General features: G+C 36.0%; 1 protein-coding gene across 3 annotated transcripts in view; it reads right to left on the bottom strand.

The window, feature by feature from the left end:
* Window positions 1-19203, bottom strand: part of Mdga2 (MAM domain containing glycosylphosphatidylinositol anchor 2) — an 899633-nt gene that overhangs the window by 220334 nt on the left and 660096 nt on the right. For all 3 annotated transcript variants that reach the window (XM_008829871.3, XM_029561983.1, XM_029561984.1), the window contains one exon: window positions 1619-1912. In XM_008829871.3, coding sequence (XP_008828093.1) covers window positions 1619-1912 — 294 coding nt within the window. The remainder of the gene's footprint in view (window positions 1-1618; window positions 1913-19203) is intronic.

The following is a 19203-nucleotide window of genomic DNA, read 5'->3' as shown; positions in this document are numbered from 1 at the left end:
GTATACATATGTGTATGCATGTATACATCAAATAATAGTATTTTATATTTCATATCAATATTCTTACATGTCCCATAATTATCCAAATTAGGCAATGCTAAATAATTTCATAATGAAAACCTTATAATACTTGTTATTTTTAATGTTTTATCAGGAGCTCTACATTTTTAAATTTTACAGAAATAAGTCTTACGTGTATACATAGTCTCTGTCCACTGATAGGATGATGCTCCTGGACAATGAACCTCTGATTCACTCTGTAATATTGGGAAATGTTTCAATTGTTTGTGCTTGGTATAATTTCAGCTACAAGCAGATTCTTCAGAATAGACAATACAAGCTGGGAGGTTCTTGAAAAGACAGTGACATCCTCAGCTAGAACTGTAAAGGCTGCTGGTGTCTGGCTGCCCGCGTGGTCAGGGCAGGGACGCTGAGCTCTGAGAGGAAAGACTTCCAGGCCACACCCTGCTCTACCAAACTGCCTTTATAAATTTGCTGAAAGAGCTAACTTTGCCTTGTCTATTGTTATCTTTTATCAGTCACATTCCTGTCACCATAGAAACAACTGTGCAGTACTTCTCATCTGCTAGGAGGAGATTAAATGTTCAAATCTTGTGCTGATTTACTATTTCTCAACATAAGGAACACCAGTAATGCTGTTTAGTAGTTTTAAATCAATTTTAAAATTTTTAGATTTGATTGTGTTTAAGAGCAAATATTAAACCCACAATATCTATACTTTTTGTAAGAACTACAACTGTGATTTTAATAAAAGCATTTCAAGAATTATCTTGCCTAGCTCTCATAATGAAGCACATATCTGTTGGATAAATTAGGTAGAAATTCAGCAACTCCTCATGAACTCTCTATTATTCGAGAATTATGAAACCCGCTGCTACAACTTCATACGTGCAAACATCGCATCTCTACATTGCAAAGGGATTCCTTAAAATAGGGGGGTGCTTTGGGCTAAGGGTGTGCCATAGCCTACAGTCGAACATGAAAACAAAAGAGCTCTGCTACCTGAATTAGCAACTACCTCTATATTCACATTGCTTCAATGTACACGGCTCGCGTTTAACCATTAGTGTTGTTGCTTCTCTACGATTGACCACTACCATAATCATCGCATACACAGATGTGTGTATCATAGAACTTAGCTATTCTTTCTAATAGCCAAATAATAACTAGATGCATAAAACTGCTATTTAAATTGGATAGCCATGGTGCAGAAATATTTCATACAGATCCAATATGAAGAATCACTTTTACTTCAAAGCAAGCTGTCATTTCTTCCTTTCTCCCCAGATGGAAGTGGTGGGAAGGGACTGTAATCACACCGCACAATGAGCATGGGAAGGGACTGTACTCACACCGCACAATGAGCATGGGAAGGGACTGTACTCACACCGCACAATGAGCATGGGAAGGGACTGTACTCACACCGCACAATGAGCATGGGAAGGGACTGTACTCACACTGCACAATGAGCATGGGAAGGGACTGTACTCACACCGCACAATGAGCATGGGAAGGGACTGTACTCACACTGCACAATGAGCATGGGAAGGGACTGTACTCACACCGCACAATGAGCATGGGAAGGGACTGTACTCACACTGCACAATGAGCTGCACCAAGGCTTCTCTTGGCTTCACGTTGAATCCGTTGTACTGGCTGGTCTGGCATCTGTACATCCCTGACATTTCCCTCGAAACATTCACAATCCTCAGTGTTCCATCGTAACTCTCCATTTGCATTGACCCATCGGGCATCGCAACTTCTTTATCCGCTCTAGACCAAAGGATGATTGGTTTAGGCTTTCCAGTTACTTGACACTGAAGTTCTATTGTGTCTCCTTCTCTGGTGACCAAAGGTGATTTTTCCTGTGGAACAGTCAGATTGGGTGGAACTTGAAATGGGAAAAAGAAAATTTTTCAAGGTTAGTATAACCTGGTAAGACATATTCAGACACAGAATATCATAAGGAAACAATTTCTGTTGGCTGAAGAAATGTAACAATGCAGATGATAAAAATTTAGAAAGCATGGAACTAAGTGGAGTATTTTCTCACTTAAAATAATCCTTAACTATTTTCAATGGATATTCTCAAGTAAACACTACGAACATTTTCATAATAAACATACTAAATTTGAAAGCAAATCGTCAACATGAGAAAACTATTTAATGCCTTGTCATTATCTGCTATTAACCTGGTCATTGGCCTCTGGTCTAAACAAAGAACAATCCACCTTGCTGTTACTGCTATCATCACATACATTAAATACAACTGTTTTCTAATGGCTAAATCATAACTAGATATACAGAAAACTGTAATTTAAATGGAACAGTAATGGTGTAGAAATATTTCATCTTAATCCAGTTTCAAAATTCACCTAATTTCATTCATGTGGATGTACACTCAGCAACCCAGGGTGTGAAAGGAGCAGAAAAGTAAGGTATAAAAGGTAATATAAAATCAGAAGCTTTTGACTCTGGTTTAATATTTTCACGTTGTTAAGATTTACGGTTTGTCTTCTCCCTAGTGAGAATGTAAGAGAACAGTTGACTAATGTCATACTTACACAATTCACTATAGTCTCCCTTTTTTAATTTTTAATTTCTTTTGGCATTTAAACATGATAAGATTTTGACTTGTGGTATTTTGAAGGCACATGAATAGCTGCTTATGATATTCCTACTCTTTCTATAAAAAATTTCAAAGTATATTTCAATGAACATAAGAATCATAATGTCCTCAGACCAACCTATAATTTTCATAGTCTAATGCTTAGTAAATAAGTATTATTAGGACAAAATTAGAATGACTTTCTTAGAGCTTATTTTACTGTGCTGGAACATGTTAATATTAGGTGTTAGAGGAAAACATGAAGGACCGTGAAGGAAATTTAGGGGTTTTCCTTTAGAAACATTATCACCTGTCCCAGAATACTTGTATTAATTATACAATTGCATCTGAGTTAAATTTTAAATAGTTTTCTGCAATAAACTATTTATTGAAAGCCGAACTAAAGGAAATATAAATAGGAATGAATGGAAACATGATGAGGTCTATCCTGATCAGTGCTGCATGCACCTTTTGAAGGGGTGTATCATTTGGATTAACTTTAAAAGACTTTATTTTAATATTAGAGAGGACTAGCATTACTGCACTCCAGTTTCTATGCAGGAAACAGTTATGTTTAAATTATTATTATTATTATTATTATTATTATTATTATTATTATTATTTTGGTCTTTTTGAGACAGGGTCTCCCTGCAGCCCCAGCTGTCCTGGAACTCACTATGTAGACCAGGCTGGCCTTGAACTCACAGAGATTCACCTGCCTCTGCCTCCAGAGTGCTGGGATTAAAGGCATGTACCACCATGCCCGGCTATGTTTAAATTATTTTTAACTAATGTTGAAATGTAGATTATCTTATTATATAGAGAGATAATAAATTCAAGACAAAGTGATAGAGTTATCTTGCTTTTCAGATACGTCACACTTTTTTCCATTTAAATCCTCCATTATTTCAGGTTAAGAGCAATGAGTAATATGTATATAGCATCCTATTAGAGAATATGAATCACTAACCACCTTCTTTTTGAAGTATATATATATACATTATAGAAATTGATACTAGCAGAATGTGTGTTTAAAAATACCTAGGATCTAGGATCCCCAGCAAGGAGAAAATATGTGGTGTTTGTCTCTCTGGGTCTGAGTTATCTCACTCAGTACAGTTTCCAGTTCCATCAAGTTACCTACAAATTTCATTATTTCATTTTTCTTTACACCTGAATAGAATTCCATTGAGTATATGTACTACACATATCCTTTTCCTCTGTAAGACATTTTGTTTGGGTTTGGATTTTGAAGCAGGAGTTCTCTCTATAGTCTAGGATGCCTTTGAACTCATGATCCTTCTGCCTCAGTTTGGGTATGGATTTTGAAGCAGAATTTCTCTCTGTAGTCTAGGATGCTTTTGAGTTCATGATCCTTGTGCCTCAGTCACTCCAGTGCTAGGTTCACCATACAGACACTACACAGGCTAGAGAATTTTAAGTCATGAATCAATAGTGACCCTTTGTCTTGCTTACAATTTTTAAAGCTTCTAAAGGTATATCTTGCTCTGCTCAGACTAAATTTTCTGTACCTATAATTCTACACTAAACTGTCTGAAATATTATTATAAATTTTTCCATTGGGAGATTGTGTTTGTTTTTATTGATTTTTCACTGGTATATATGCTGACAATACAAATTCTAACTTTTCCCCAAGGTTCTTCTGGTCAATAATTGCAATCTATTTTTATAGTACAACTCTTTCAAGCATCTAAACCTAAGCACTGTTTATTTCTTGACTTAATAGTTAATTATCAACATATGTCATTGGCTAGTTAAAATGGTAGTTTCCCTGGTTTTGCCACTTCCTCTTGCCTGCCCTGCAACTCCCAAGCAGTTATCTAATCCTATTGTTTCTTTTTATAAGGGTTAACAAGCCATTCATAGCTGCCTGGCTATGCTTAAGGCCCTGGACAGATTTCTCCAGTCATTTTGCATTCTCGTGATAGGGTTCTAAGCAGTCTCTCTGTCTCCAACCTCTTACTTCTGCAGGTCTCCCGAGACCCTTCCCTTAGCTTTGCCACCATAACCACAGTTTTGTTCAGGTTACTATGAAGACTACAAACCTCAAAAGAGTGCATATCAGAGTGTTGTCTTAATAAATAGAATGAAAACAACCTAATGGATTTGTTTAGTCATCAACAATCATAGTGGAATATGGTAGTCTTTAATATACCTGGAATTATTGATAAAATACATATATTTATAAAGGAAAGCCCGTTAGTGAGCTGTACGGCTATCTGAAACCACTATCATTTAGTGGGGCATGTGGCTGTGCATGATGAACTGTGTTATCCTAGTCTTATTTTATAGGGGTAGATTTGATTTCTCCCATAGTAACTATATGAGATAACAGCTCAAAGTTTGCCTCATCACAGTAAACACTTTATTGACTATATGCATCTTATAACATCATATTCTGCACATCAAACATAGAAGGAAAATTCATGTTTTTCAAAATGCACAGCAGTGAGTGGTAAGAGAGCTCCTGAATGAATGACCCTGCCTCACCTTTCTATTGCTAGCATCCAGGACACCATCTTACAACAGAAACTCAGTAAAATATCTTATACTAACATACAGATTATGACAGTGAGAGAGTTGGGCAATGATTCAGGAAAGAAACAGACACTCATATGGGGGGAAACACAGAAGGAAAACAAATTCCAGGGGAGTGACAGCAACACACGAACAGTGGTTTTCTTAAAACATTGGGATACTTCTTTATATATTTTGCTTCATTTTTTACTTTCCGACAATATGGGAAAACACATTAGCATATTAAAGGCTCCAAAAGCCTATGGAAATGTAAATATTAAGGCAATCTATATTCAAAACTCATTCAATGAAAAGGGCACTTTTCAGTGATATAAATGTGTTGTTTTGGAACTAGTGTTCTGAACAACATAGAATGCATGTACTTTGGATTTCACTAACCAGTAAACCTCAAAGTCTCAAGAAAAAGTGATGTTCCCCCATAATCCCTGTTTACATTGTGAGGACCTTGTGTAAGTCCCTGCCTGACCTACATGTTGAAATTTAGAACAAATGTTATTACCTTTTTCGTGTGTGTAGCGTGTATGCATGTGTGCTGACATGTCTTGGGCTCATGATAGTGAGGCTGAACATGCATGTATATACATGTATGTGTGCTGTAGGTCAGAGGTTGACATTGGGTGTCTACCCCAATTTCTATTTTATGTATTAAGGCAGCATCTCTCACTTGAATCCAGAGCTTGCTACCACACTTATCCTGCCTTATGTTGGTACTGAAATTCCAAACTCAGTCCTCATGCTTACACAGCAAACACTTTGACTGCTAAGCCATCTGCACAGCCTCAAATGCTGCTACTTTCTACTTCTGCAGACACTATGCCCTTCACTGCACTGGTCTGGTTACACATCCTCTCTGACTATGTATGCGTGCTATATGCCAATTTCACCCGTTCTTAGGATTCTGTTTGGTATTTTTCTCCCATGTTTGTCTTCCTTCCCAAGCCAGACAGGCCTTGGGGAATATAGTCTCATCTTCTGTTCCTAAAGCCTGGTGTCCTACTTTGCTGCCTACCCTAGAGCAGAATGTGAAATGCTGAGGAGGAAGAAAAGGGATGAAAGACTGGAGAGCAGGAAGGTGAGACATGCAGACCTATGACTAAATTGGACAGTAGAATAAACTGAAATAAACATGCAATTAAAAAATGCTAAATAAAAATCCGATTAAAAAATAATAATTCTTCAAAGCATAAAAATTTTCTCCTTAATAATTAGTAGATGTGAAAAACTTTATCATTGAAATCTACCTGACTTTATATCCATGCTCAGATGCCAAGGAGCTCAGAAAGTGACTGACTGTGACTAGTAATAATCTGATATATAGAGATTAGAAACACATGTGCAAACCTCTTAATGACAATTGCATTAAAAATGAAGCTTTCTGCATGAAACTGTGCATTTTAATAATGAAATGGAGATCTTTTTAAAGGTTAAAACCTCATTTAATTTTATGTCTTATAGGTTTATACTGAATACAATATTATATAATCGTAATAATTCAACTGTAAACCTAAAAACATACAGACAATTTTGCAAGAGATGCATCCTAGTTCAGAAAATTGTTATCAAATATGTCAATGCTGATGTAATGAAATGCTTCTTCTAAGTATGTAGTTATTAAATAAATAATTAAAACAATGTAGTAATACTACAGTTTAAAACTCAGTGGGTAGAATTTTATAAAAAGTAAAGTTTGGGTAGATTTCTGATACTGACCTTGAGATTTTTGAGGTTGTGTGTGTGTGTGTGTGTGTGTGTGTGTGTGTGTGCGTGCGCATTAACATTGATAGAATAAAAATGAGCCATCCAGTGTTCTTTTTCTGTCTTCTTTCACTTAGAGACTTGAATAGAAAAAGCTTCAAAGTAAATTTAAAACAAATGTGAGGCTTTGTTAAAGGCACATCATTTAATTTTATCATGAGTTTTAGTAGCTTATATGTACTTTTGAAATTAATTTATTTTACTTTTGTGTGTATGTGTGTGTATTGCCTGCATGTATGTAAGTGCATCTATGTTGTGCAATGCCCATGGAGACCAGAAGATGGCAATACAGATGGTTGTTAGCTGCCACGTTGGGTGCTGGGATTTGAACTTGGCTCTTCTGCAAGAGTAGTCAATGCTCTTAACTTCTGAACCATCTCTTCAGTCCCAGATAGCTTATATGTATTTTTAACATTTATTCTCTCTCAATAAAAACACATCCAATCAAGCACAAAAATTTGACATGCCTGGCCCTTAAGAGATCCACATTTATGAATAGGGAACGTGTTCTAAAAACAAGTTTCTTCAAATAAAAACGTAGGTACATTTTCTCACATAGTGTATACTAAAACAGGAGGAGTTTCTGTAGTCAGAAAAACTGGAAAACATGGTAAGAGATCATTTTCTCATTGTAAACAGGCAATTTGAAAAAAGTGGTTATCTGACAACTTTTCCATTGTACCACAGATTGAAAATTAAAACCTGATAGAAAAGTAAAACATCTTTATGTCTTCACTGAGGAGGAAACAGTATATTAACCCTTTAGTCTTTACCTGGAAATTTTTATTATTCAAAATACACAGAAACGTTTGAAATATCAGAGATAATAATGCTGTGCTAGCCAAACCAAACAAAAGAATAGACTTATGTATTTATTTGCTAATTGTGAATTTTAACAGGGATATTAACATGAAAGATAAGTACAATAACTAAGTAATAAGTAGTTTCTGTAGTAGGACAACAAGTCTTTAAAAGTATAAGATTCTTAAAATAAGTATGGCACTATTTAAATTATGCTTCAAATTTTGGGCAATTAGTTTATATTAGATGTGTATTTTCTAGAATAGAATGCAAAATTGATGTTAAATTAAAAAATAACTAATAATATCTCAAAGAAGTACTGTGCTTACTGAAGTGACCTCTAGAGGTGAGAATTCAATAATTGTTATGCTAGGCAGATATAAACTTGTGTAACAAAAGAAGATCACAGTAAAGTGAATTTTCATATGCAAATAATACAGATGAGGTCTTGCTCAGTGGTAGAGCCCTTGCCTAACATGCATAATACTTTACATTATATCTCCAGTAGCACACATGAAAAAGACAAAAATGAGCCAAACGAATCAAATTGCGTGTATGCACATGTGCACATGTGCTTTCTCTTAAAAAACAACAGAAGGGTTTGAAAAACCTTTTGACAGTACCATGTTCTATTTTTAAGGTTTTATTTATTCATTTAAATTACATGTGTGTGTGTGTGTGTGTGTGTGTGTGTGTGTGTGTGTACCCTCAGACACCAGAAGAAGACATCAGATCTCCTGGAGGAGTTATAGGGAGTTGTCAGTCGCCCAACGGGGGTGCTAGGAACCACGTAGACTACAAAAGCAGTACACACACCTAATTACTGAACCATCTCCCCAGCCTGAGTTTAAAAATTTTCCAGTGCACTACACAGGAGTTTTATCTCCTGAATTTAACTCTGAGGGGAAAAAATATGCTAGCTCAGGCAATAGAAATTGACTGGTTGTTTGTTGATTGACTGAATTTTGGGTAGGAAAGATTAAACCTACTGTACAGAGGACATACTTTTAGAAGACAGATATTCATTACAGGAATGATTTCAGGGATCATGTCAGTTATTCTCTGTCTTCTTTGCTACCATATTACAGATTCACTTCATAAGTCTGGTGTGTGTTTGTGTGTGTGTGTGTGTGTTTAGATCTTAATGTAGAGCTAAAATTTGCCATGTGCAATCACTGTCAATAGGACATCAGTAATGTTGTCTTGTGATGGGCAGAGGCATAAGAGAAACCACTGGTTAAATAAGTACCCATCGCACATTTTACAAACTCTACTTGTTCCTCTTCCACTCAAAGAACTATATCCCATGTAAGAGATAAAATCCTATTACCATAATCTCTGTGTGAAAACCTCTATACCCTATTATTGAAAAATTCCAATCATCACTCGACATCACAGCACATCCGAAAAAATCACTAAGACTTTGAAAATTGCCTTAATACACCAAATTTATAAGAACACATGTTCAGTGGCCACTGAAAGCACTCATATGATATAATAAAAATCTGAGAATTTCTTTCAAATTAAAAATAATTCCAATCTGAGTTCTAGCAGTAATTTTTAAATAAGTTTGACTCACTCTCATATTATTAATTATTCATTTTTATAATTAATTAATTATTAATTGGTCAATGTAAAGAATATAGTAAGAGGATGTGAGGGGATCTGTCTGCTGCATCTGTTACCATATTCATTGCAAGGGTTGATTTGGCTGATCTGGCTGTCTAGGCAGATGTCCCCTTCCTCCCTCCACACTTCATGTGTGTCCATCCAGAATCCATGTACTTGGTGGAAAAGGATGACCTTCCTGAATTGAGGAGGACCTGCTTTGGGTCAAATGTATACAAGTAGCTGTGTTTCTCTGTGGAAACTCCAAACAAGCTCTCATGAATAGAGTAAGGTAGATGGAAAGATCCTCAGATATGCTAAACTTTGCTTACTTGTGCTCCTGCTTCCCTCTGGAGACACCTTTGTTTGCAAACAATGCTTGATGCAAGGCAGCAAAACCACTGATCATTTATCACTAAAGAATAAACATTGCTATGGATGGATGCTTCCTAGGAACAATTTCTGATTTCAACAAATACAAGAAAATAGGGGGAATTATGTGGTACGTAGTACCTAGGATTTTTGTGATGATTTATTTATTTATTTTTGAGAGAAAGTATCACTGTAGCCCAAAGTAGTCTCAGACTAGCTACATAGCTGAGCTGCCATGAGCTGATTCCTCTGCTTCTTCTTCCTACGTGCTGGCATCACAGACCTGCACCATGGCTCCTGCATTATCGTTATTTTAAAATACGCTGAACTCCCCTAAGTTACAGGTGAATAGAAGGTACTGCACTGTTGCACTGCCTCCTGAATCATCTTCAGCTTATAAATGAGTAATCAAAATCTAATGAATTAATCTCTTTGTCTTAAAAATCTTTCTACCATTTCTGCATTAATCTTCCTTAACAAAAATCTTCCTTTGTCATCTGCTTATGTTAGCTCCCCATTTTCTGAGATAGAATGTCTAAGTTTCATTTTGTTTTTCATCTTATGTACTAAGACTTAATAAGCCATAGTACATCTGTTAAAAACTCCCAATTCAGTTAGGACAGGACTTGAGATCTGCCTACAATAGTGTGCTCAGTCTTAACCTTTAGCCTTCTTTCATGAGTGAGTTGGAACCTACCATATCATGCAATGATTCTTCATTTAAATGGTCTGCTCTGTTGAAAGTTTCCTAATTTATCTACCATTTCATCTTCTGTGTCTCTGAATTAGGTCTAATTTATTCTATATATGATAAAGCAAAATCTTGGCACCCTATCAGATCTAGCTCAAACACGTTAACATCAGCATCAGACTTTTCTGTTGCTGCAGTAGCTCCCATGACATGTGACATTTTAAGTTGCTTTAGAAATGTTTAGTAAATTCTTGGTTGACTGACGGTGAGTAGACAGTTATTATGCAACAAGAAATGAAAAAAATATTTATGAATAATTATTACTTTATGATTATCAAAGGCTTAAAGATAAAACAAACTCAAAATCATTTTTCCACATCTGAGAAATTTCCTTTTTTTAATTTTAAAAATATTCTATTTATTATTTTTATTTTATGCATATGAATGTATTGCCTGCATGTATGTAAGTGCACCCATGTCATGCAGTGCCCACGGAGGTCAAAAGAGGTTGTTCGATTCCCTGAAACTGTAGTTATGTACAGTTGTTAGCTGCCATTGGTTACTGAGAATTGACCTGAGGTCCCCTGCAAGAGCAGTCAGAGCTGATCCTCAATGAGGAAGAGATAAGATATCAAAATCCTGAAGGAAGCATTTGGGAGTATTAAGTAATTTGTGCGTTCTCTGACTTTCCTCTGTACCATGGAAGGAAAGACTCACCAGCTCGATACAGAAACACTGATTTGGACTTCTAAGACTGGCATCATTTACAGTCTTGTTCTTATATGAACAAACACTTATTTATAAATATGTCTTCACACCAGATGGTGTGCCTACTGCTTCTGTCCATGATATAACTTAGCATAAACACACCTCTTACCCTATTCTGTAAATTAAAATTGCCTTTTAAACAAAAGACGCTGCTAACAAGAGAGTTTTGGCAATGTTTAACAAATCTCACAGCAGAGCGAGAAGAAAGCCCACATTGCATATATGAGGTTAAAATACCACAGGATATGTACCTGGAAATTCTAAGGCAAAGGTTAACACACATTCATACACACACACGCGCAATACTTATTTTTGATAGAGTTGAGAAATCTTATTATAACGGCGTTGTTATTTGAAACACGGGGGAGCTGCAGGATTCCGGAGGTAGCAATTCTGAAGGTTTGGTATTGGAGATGGAGGACATGCAGCGCCATTCATTTGGGAAGCAGGTTTGGCAGCCAACAAGTTTGGCTGTTCCAACTTCTCTCTCCCAGCAGGTGTTGCTATGGCACAAGAATAGTCTCTGAGGGATTCCATAGAGCACAAAGTGTAAGAACAAAACAGAAAATCACTCTCTGCATGGCATTCATAATTTGTCTGCTACACGAGCCAGAAGACCAGCTGGAAATAAACACAGGTTCTGTGATTGTTGCCTCCTGAACAGACAAGCGTCTGGGCCACGGGCTGAGGTTACTTAGGCACTACTTGGTTAAGTTTTCAAGCATCTTCAGCTGTTTTTGTCTTCACATAATTTAGTTATCTAACTCAGTTTGTAATAAAATATTTTGTAGAATTATTAAAATAACTCCTTATTAAGAAAATTCCTTACTAATCTCTTTGGGAGATATTGAGAAGTGCAATATTTTACCTTGGATGATTTTTTTTTCCTTACTCAAATTCCTTTACTGCTTTATTGTGTTTCTCTTATTCTTAAATGCATAAGTGCATAAATGAGTTGTGGTCAGTGATAGAGATAGAAAGTCTCACAAGTAAAGTTCTGTTGTTCTTAAGCCACAAAATAACAATACAGAACTTAAATCAAGGCCAGCCTGGTCTACGTAGTAAGTTCCAGACCAGCTGGGGCCATGGGAAATCATGTCTCAAGAGAAAAAAGAAAGAAATAAAAGAATCACACTGCACATTATGGAAAGTGATAAACATGTGACTCCTGAGCGGATGCAATTTATCATAATTTATTAATTAGAAATCCATTTAAAATGGGCATGGAGAGTTTGTAGGGAATATAATTATATATGATTAAAATGTCTAGGGGGTAGAGAGATAGCTCAGTGATTAAGACCACTCAGGAACTCCAGCTCCCCTATAACTTTGGCTCCAGGGGATCCAACGCCCACTTATATAAAAATATTTTTTTAAAGATAAAAAACATAACTTGAACTAAGAGCTTAACCAGTCTACTAAATATACAGTTGTAACAAAGGGAGACAATTTGTTTCCTCATCTGCAAATTAGGCTAATGTAAAGGCAATTTAGTAAGAATCTAAAGACAAAGTTGTATAGTACATCAGAAAATGTCCACTAAACATACCTGTAGAGAGAGATGCTCAGGTTTCGATGACTAGATTCAAAGACCAGTCACCTTATCTAGCTCATCTCTCAGTTTATATAAAGTAAACTTATTAATACCTACTTTACACTTTTATTTCCCATATATGCAATCTGAAGCACAAGTTATAGGATATAGTAATTACATAACATTTGTTAGCTGTCTTCCATCACTACTATAATTACCACAATATTAAAAACTATATTTTATTACTTTACAAATATTTCTATATCAGTGCATAGATTGTATTTTATTCACATCTGAAGTCTCAAATACTGAGACATAATTTTCCAAACAAAATTTTCATAGAAATAATATAGAAACACACACATATGTGCGTGTATACATGCATGTCTCTTTCAGGTGTTAAAGATATGTACACATTGTAGATAGGAGACTATTAGAAGAAAAGAACACTTTGGGGAGGACAGGAGTGAAGCCAATCTAAATAATCAGAGGCACCTCCAAAGTTATCTAAGGGAAGATGGTTGCATTTGTCTTCCATTAGAGGTAATAATTTGATTTCTGTATTTTGATATTATCGTAAAATGGCATGTAGTATAGATATCCCAGCTCTCACTCTATTTCTATGAAGTAATGAGGTCTGGACATCCCTAAACAGATCTATTTCGTCCTTATGAGGGTGAAAAAATGTCAGTGCTGTCCATTTCCACAAAGGTCAGGTGTTCCCATGAAAACCCAGGAGCAGAAAGCGAGGGGAGCTGTCTGATTACAATAATTACATGTCTGCTTCCTGTGATGAAAGAATTCCAAATTAAAAGGAGGACAAGCGATAAATTATATATCAAATGTATCGTATAAAAGCATAGCAAAAGAGATATGTTAAAATACTTCACAGTTTATTTTATTTCCCAGAGTAACTGCTGCTCACACCAATAAATTCTTCAATACAGAATCACTAGAAAAATCAATTTACCCCACTACGGAAAGGCCATTTGTCTCCTTATAGAACCCATGTGACATTGTTAGGGCCCTTATAAATGATCACTGTGGAAAATGCCTGTGGTTTACAAATTCCCCAATTATACCACTGATTGTGCATCACCTGATATGCCTCATCCTCTGGAAACAGACACTATCCCATCTTATAAACATTTTGACATGAAACAAAGCTGGCTCTTTTATTCTTTATCCAAAGCATAAAATGAAAGGGCCACTGAACGCAATGTTCCATCATCAGATCAGGGCCACATGTTCCTTAAAGCAAATGAGGTTTAATTAACAGGTCTGTTGGCAGATAACTGGCCAACTGAAAAAAAGTATGAGGATGGTTTTCTTATAACACATAAAAGCCATTCTAACAAATGAACTACTGCAACATGATTGTGTTTATGATCCATTCCGAAAGGTACAGAATGCTACAATAAAAATATGGACCCAATTTCAGAACCACACACCAGCCCACATACTGTCACTGATGGGCATGACACACAGTTCATTCTGATCTAATATGTGTGAGTAGAGTTTTGTACAATTTTATTAATATGACTTTATATTGTAGTTTATTTTCAAACAAGAATACTTCTGTTTAAATGTCAACTAAATATATTTTGTTCTCAAGTATTATTTAGATAGACTTGGTAAAAGTGGACTGCTTACGGTTCATCTACGGTGGATTGTAATTCATGCTAAATGCATTTAAGACACAGACATTTGATCAGCTTGCCATTTTATTATTTCTACTTTACATGTTTAAACTGCCCATAAATTTCATTCGGTGCAATCTTTTTTAAAAAGATATGCTATTCCTCTTATTTCACGAATTTTAATTTCATCATTGATACTGACAGATGTATAAAATTCTGAAAATTCTAATTTATTTCCCTGTTGTGTACTTGAGAGGTTCCTAGTGTTCTCAGTTCTTCCTTTCCCCTGCCAATCTTTACCACCCATTCTTTCCTGAAGCTTTCAATCCTCATCCTAAGATACACAGTAGGCTGACTGTCCCCCAACAGGACTTTGTAGGCTCCAAGTCTTTAATCAAGGAGATTAGAAGGTAGACACAAATGTTGGTTAAGTTTTCAAACCTGTGTACCTATCAAAACCACCTGTCTCAGTATATATATGGTGTCTGAAATCTTATTACATCTCTCTTTCTCTCTCTCTCTCTTTCTCTCTCTCTTTCATATGTGTGTGTGTGTGTGTTTGTGAAGAGTTCTGTAGCCAGAAATGACTTGTGTTCAACATCTATGTCATTACTGAGTAGCCATGAGGCCAGAGAAAGATGCTTATGCTTCCAAAGCTCAAGTTCTTAATTTGAAATGCTGTCTTCAAAGCATGATAAAATACTGGTTTTGTCATCAGTCAGTCAGGAAGTGGGGAGGGGCTCACAAGGTCCTACCTCTCCCTAATGAACTAAGATGAATTTGGGGGAGGGACCAGCATTGCTTTCAGTTGTGCGCTAGACAGGTGGCTCACCAGGCTCCAATGGATAGTCCCAAACCCAAGGCCAGGCAGACTGTCCTGTTTAAAATCAGAGGGCCATAAAACACAACCAAAGGCATGAATAGGGGAGAAGGAGAGGACAGGATAGAGGGGAGTGGATAAAAGCGGCAGGAAGATAAAAAGAGAATTGGGGATAAGAATAAACAGAATGTGTCACATACATACATGAAATTGCCAAAGAATAAATTTAATAAGTTTAATAAATGAGTGTAATAACAATATTTCCTTCAGCGTCCCAAGCTCTAACTGTAGTATTCAGCTCAGAAACTAGAATGTTAATAAATACTCTAGACACCAGACTTTTTTGTGTATATCTAAACGGCTATTGCTATATGAGCTGTAGCTTTCAAAAACATCAGTGTATTCCTTATTTAACTTGGGTGGGGATATGCTTATTCACTATTTATGCCACTTATTTGCAGTTCATGCATTTAAATATTTTGGGATGATACTATGGAAGTTGAAAACTATCTTCACCATGCAATCTCCATTACTGTGTTATAAGTTTGCTGTTGATACTTAAATTACGCTACTCAGGAATACACTCTCCAATCATAGGTAGCAGTTTAAAAACTCAAACCTTAGAGCCACTGGTTGGGTACATCTAGGAAAGGATAAATATCATTGTCTTATACTGTACTGGAGAGTCAGCCAGACACAAGGTTCAGTCTATGTCCACTGCTTAGACCACCTAAAGCCTCTCCTGATATGAGTGGCATATGAAATTGGCAAGCACACCATCATGTTACTCTTCAGAGTGGTATTATATTGCTAGGTCGAGGGCTCTAAGAGGCTTCTGTTCCACCATCAACAGAGTTCTTAGTCATGCGATCCAACAAAACTCTTCCCTGAACTCTTTCTAGACTATCTTAACCCTAGCCTAGAAAAAGCCATTCAGACAAGGCCTCTGTCATATTAGAATTAGAATCACCAGAGGGAGAAGAGAATTTCCATTAAGTCTAATATTTTAATGTTTGATGCAAGCTGGTGCTGTATTTAGAGTCTGTGTTTTAAAGCTCAGTCAGGATATAGCAGTGGAGTGAACAAATTATCTAAGCTTTTGTTCCATTTTCTTCTCCATTAAGTAGAAGGTATTAGGAAATTTAGACATGACCTCGGTGTTTAAAACTGGGCTAGTAATGGAGACATTAGAAATCACTGTAATTGTATTCTTTGTCAATTCACACAATGAAATTAGAATGATAAAATAGCATGGTCAGTACTCAATGATGTCTTAAAATTCATGAAACTCCATATTTTTTTAGTTAGGTACTTAAAAATAAATAATAAATTTTCAGGCATGGTGGCATACACCTTTAATCCCTTCACTGGGGATGCAGAAGCAGATGGATCTCTGTGATTCTGAGTCCACCCTGGTCTACATAAAGAGTTCCAGGCCAGTCAAAGGCACATGGTAAGACCTTGTCTCAAAAAAAAAAAAATACAGAACAGCGACAAAACCAAAATAATCTAAAGTGATTTATAAAACAAGAACATAGAGCTTGGCCCCAATAATATAATACATTATTTATTTATTAAAAATACTCAGACTAATCTGTCTGGAGAGATGGCTCAGTGGTTAAGAACACTGACTGTTCTTGCAGAAGACCCAGGATTGAATCCCAGCACCCACATGGCAGCTAACAACTGTCAGTAACTCCAGTTCCAGGGAATCCGACAGCCTCTCCCTATATGCACTTCCCTCTAATGACCCCAGACCAATTATATATATATATATATAATATATATCCCATATATATATATATATCATATATATATCCCATGGGATATATATATTCCATCACGGCACTACCAAAATCTCATCGTAAGTCCTATTTTCTAAATTTTTCTAATCTCTTTCTAAACCTTATTGAGATTTAACAACAAAGGATGAATAATCATAAAAACTGTGGAAACTAATGAATCACTTTAGACAACAAAAGTGTATGTATTTACAAGCAAACATGAAAGGGCCTTTATACAATTCATAATTCTAGCTTCTATTTTGGTACCCTTGAAACAGCATTGACTTCACACTTTTCCAACTATAAAATGAAACTTAAAGACAAGCCAATAAATCTCTACAAAGGAAGATCAGTTTGCACGTCTTGCTAGGCTGAATCTCCAGTACCATAAAATAAATAGAGCTGAAGAGATGGCTCAGCCATCAAGAGTACTCACTGCTCTTGCAGAGGATCTGGGTTCAGTTCTTAGTACCACAAGGCAGCTAACAATCATTCGTAAGTCCTGTTCCAGAAAACCCAACAGCCTCTTCTGACCTCCTCAGGCATTGTATGACACAGGTTCACTTACATACATGCCGGCAATACACTCATACACATGAAAAATAAATAAAACTTTCAGAAAAAATAAAACTTAGAGGGGAGAGTTCAGTGTACCTTCTTCCCCAGCATGCACAAAGCCCTTAAATCAGTCCCCAGCACTGAGAGAAAGAGGAACGGGAGAAAGAGAGAGACAGAGAGACAGAGAGACAGAGAGACAGAGACAGAGAGAGACAGACAGAGAACATGAATGAACAAAAGAATCAGGCAAGAAAGCAAAAGGGACTTTTTGTAGTCCCACCACTTGTTCATTCCTGTCATTCCAAAACTTAGGAGGCTAAGGCAGAAGAATTGTCAAAAGTTCAAGGCCATTCTAGAATTGGCCATAGAATGAGATCTTATCTCAAAAAAGAAAGAAAAAGTCCATGAAAACCCTCACTATGGCTTCTTCTTTGTATTTCTCTTCCAGTTGCTAAATGTTAAAATAGTAATGTTATCTATGAAGATAAAACTGAAGTGTAATCATAATTGTCTAAGTTGAAAAATATCACTCTTCAAAACTTATATTCTCCTTTAGGAAAAAAAAGCCATGGGTAGACGAGTTAGCATAGCCTTGAAATAATGAACCCTAATTTGTCTTCCATTCTTCATTATAAATCTGAGATGTTCAATCATCAGTTAATTAAAATTTTTGTCATAAGTCTTTTTAACCAGTGTCGTTAGCTATAATAATTATACATGCAAATTGTGGAAAGAACCAATGATTTCTCAGTCCTCAGTAGATTAGAGAAATCTATATTTAGCTCTTTAAAATTCAAGCTGCTCCTCTGTTTCCATTGCTTGCACTAGAAAGGAATGAAAGAGACAGCGTGCCTTGCAAGCATGAGGACTGGGGTTCAGATTCCCAGCACCCTGGTGCCTGCCAGGTGGAAGAAACAGTCTGTAATAATGCCAAGAGGGAGGAGGGAGGCAGAGACAGGGATCTCTGGGGCAAAAGTGCTATGTAAACTCCTTTGAACTGGTAAGATTGGGGTACAGGTAGAGACCCTGCCTCAATTTAAAGAAAAGAAGATAAAGCAATCTAGGAAAATACCAGGCATCAATTTCAGGCCTCCAGACATGGACTCACACATACGTTGTGGATCCACACCCCACACATATTTACACTCATAACCATGCAAACACACATTCACACAAATACATATTGCACATGCATACAACACAAATCATTGATTTTTAAAATGAAAAAAAGATAAAGTGAAGGGCAGAAAAAGCATGAATTAAGAATACTTGCTTATATCTCAATAATTATTTTAATAAAATATAGGATTGATTATAACTTCTAAGATATAGATCTTGCTCTGATATTTGGAAGATATAAATATTTTAAGATGGTAATTTCAGGGAAATTATAAATCTAATGCCATTTCTCTAATTATATAAATTCAATTGTATGTGAGTAAACTATAATGTAAAAACGCTTACTGATTATTGGCCCATCAGAAGTCAAATAACTAATTTGATGTAGCCAATACTTAACATTCGTAGTTTCTCAAAACAGGTATACAATATTAATATAATTTATGTTTCTCAAAACAATTTGCAACTAAAAATGTTTTTAAAGTTCCCTGTCAATTCTTCAAGTGTTACTGAAAGGATGATTAACACAATTGTTATTGCTTGTGGGTGTTTCAAACTGTTTTTA

Source organism: Nannospalax galili, unplaced genomic scaffold (assembly GCF_000622305.1).
Source record: "Nannospalax galili isolate Female #2095 unplaced genomic scaffold, S.galili_v1.0 scaffold253, whole genome shotgun sequence".
NCBI classification, from domain to species: domain Eukaryota; kingdom Metazoa; phylum Chordata; class Mammalia; order Rodentia; family Spalacidae; genus Nannospalax; species Nannospalax galili.
The sequence above is the reverse complement of the archived record's forward strand: the minus strand, read 5'-3'. Positions and strand labels throughout refer to the sequence as shown.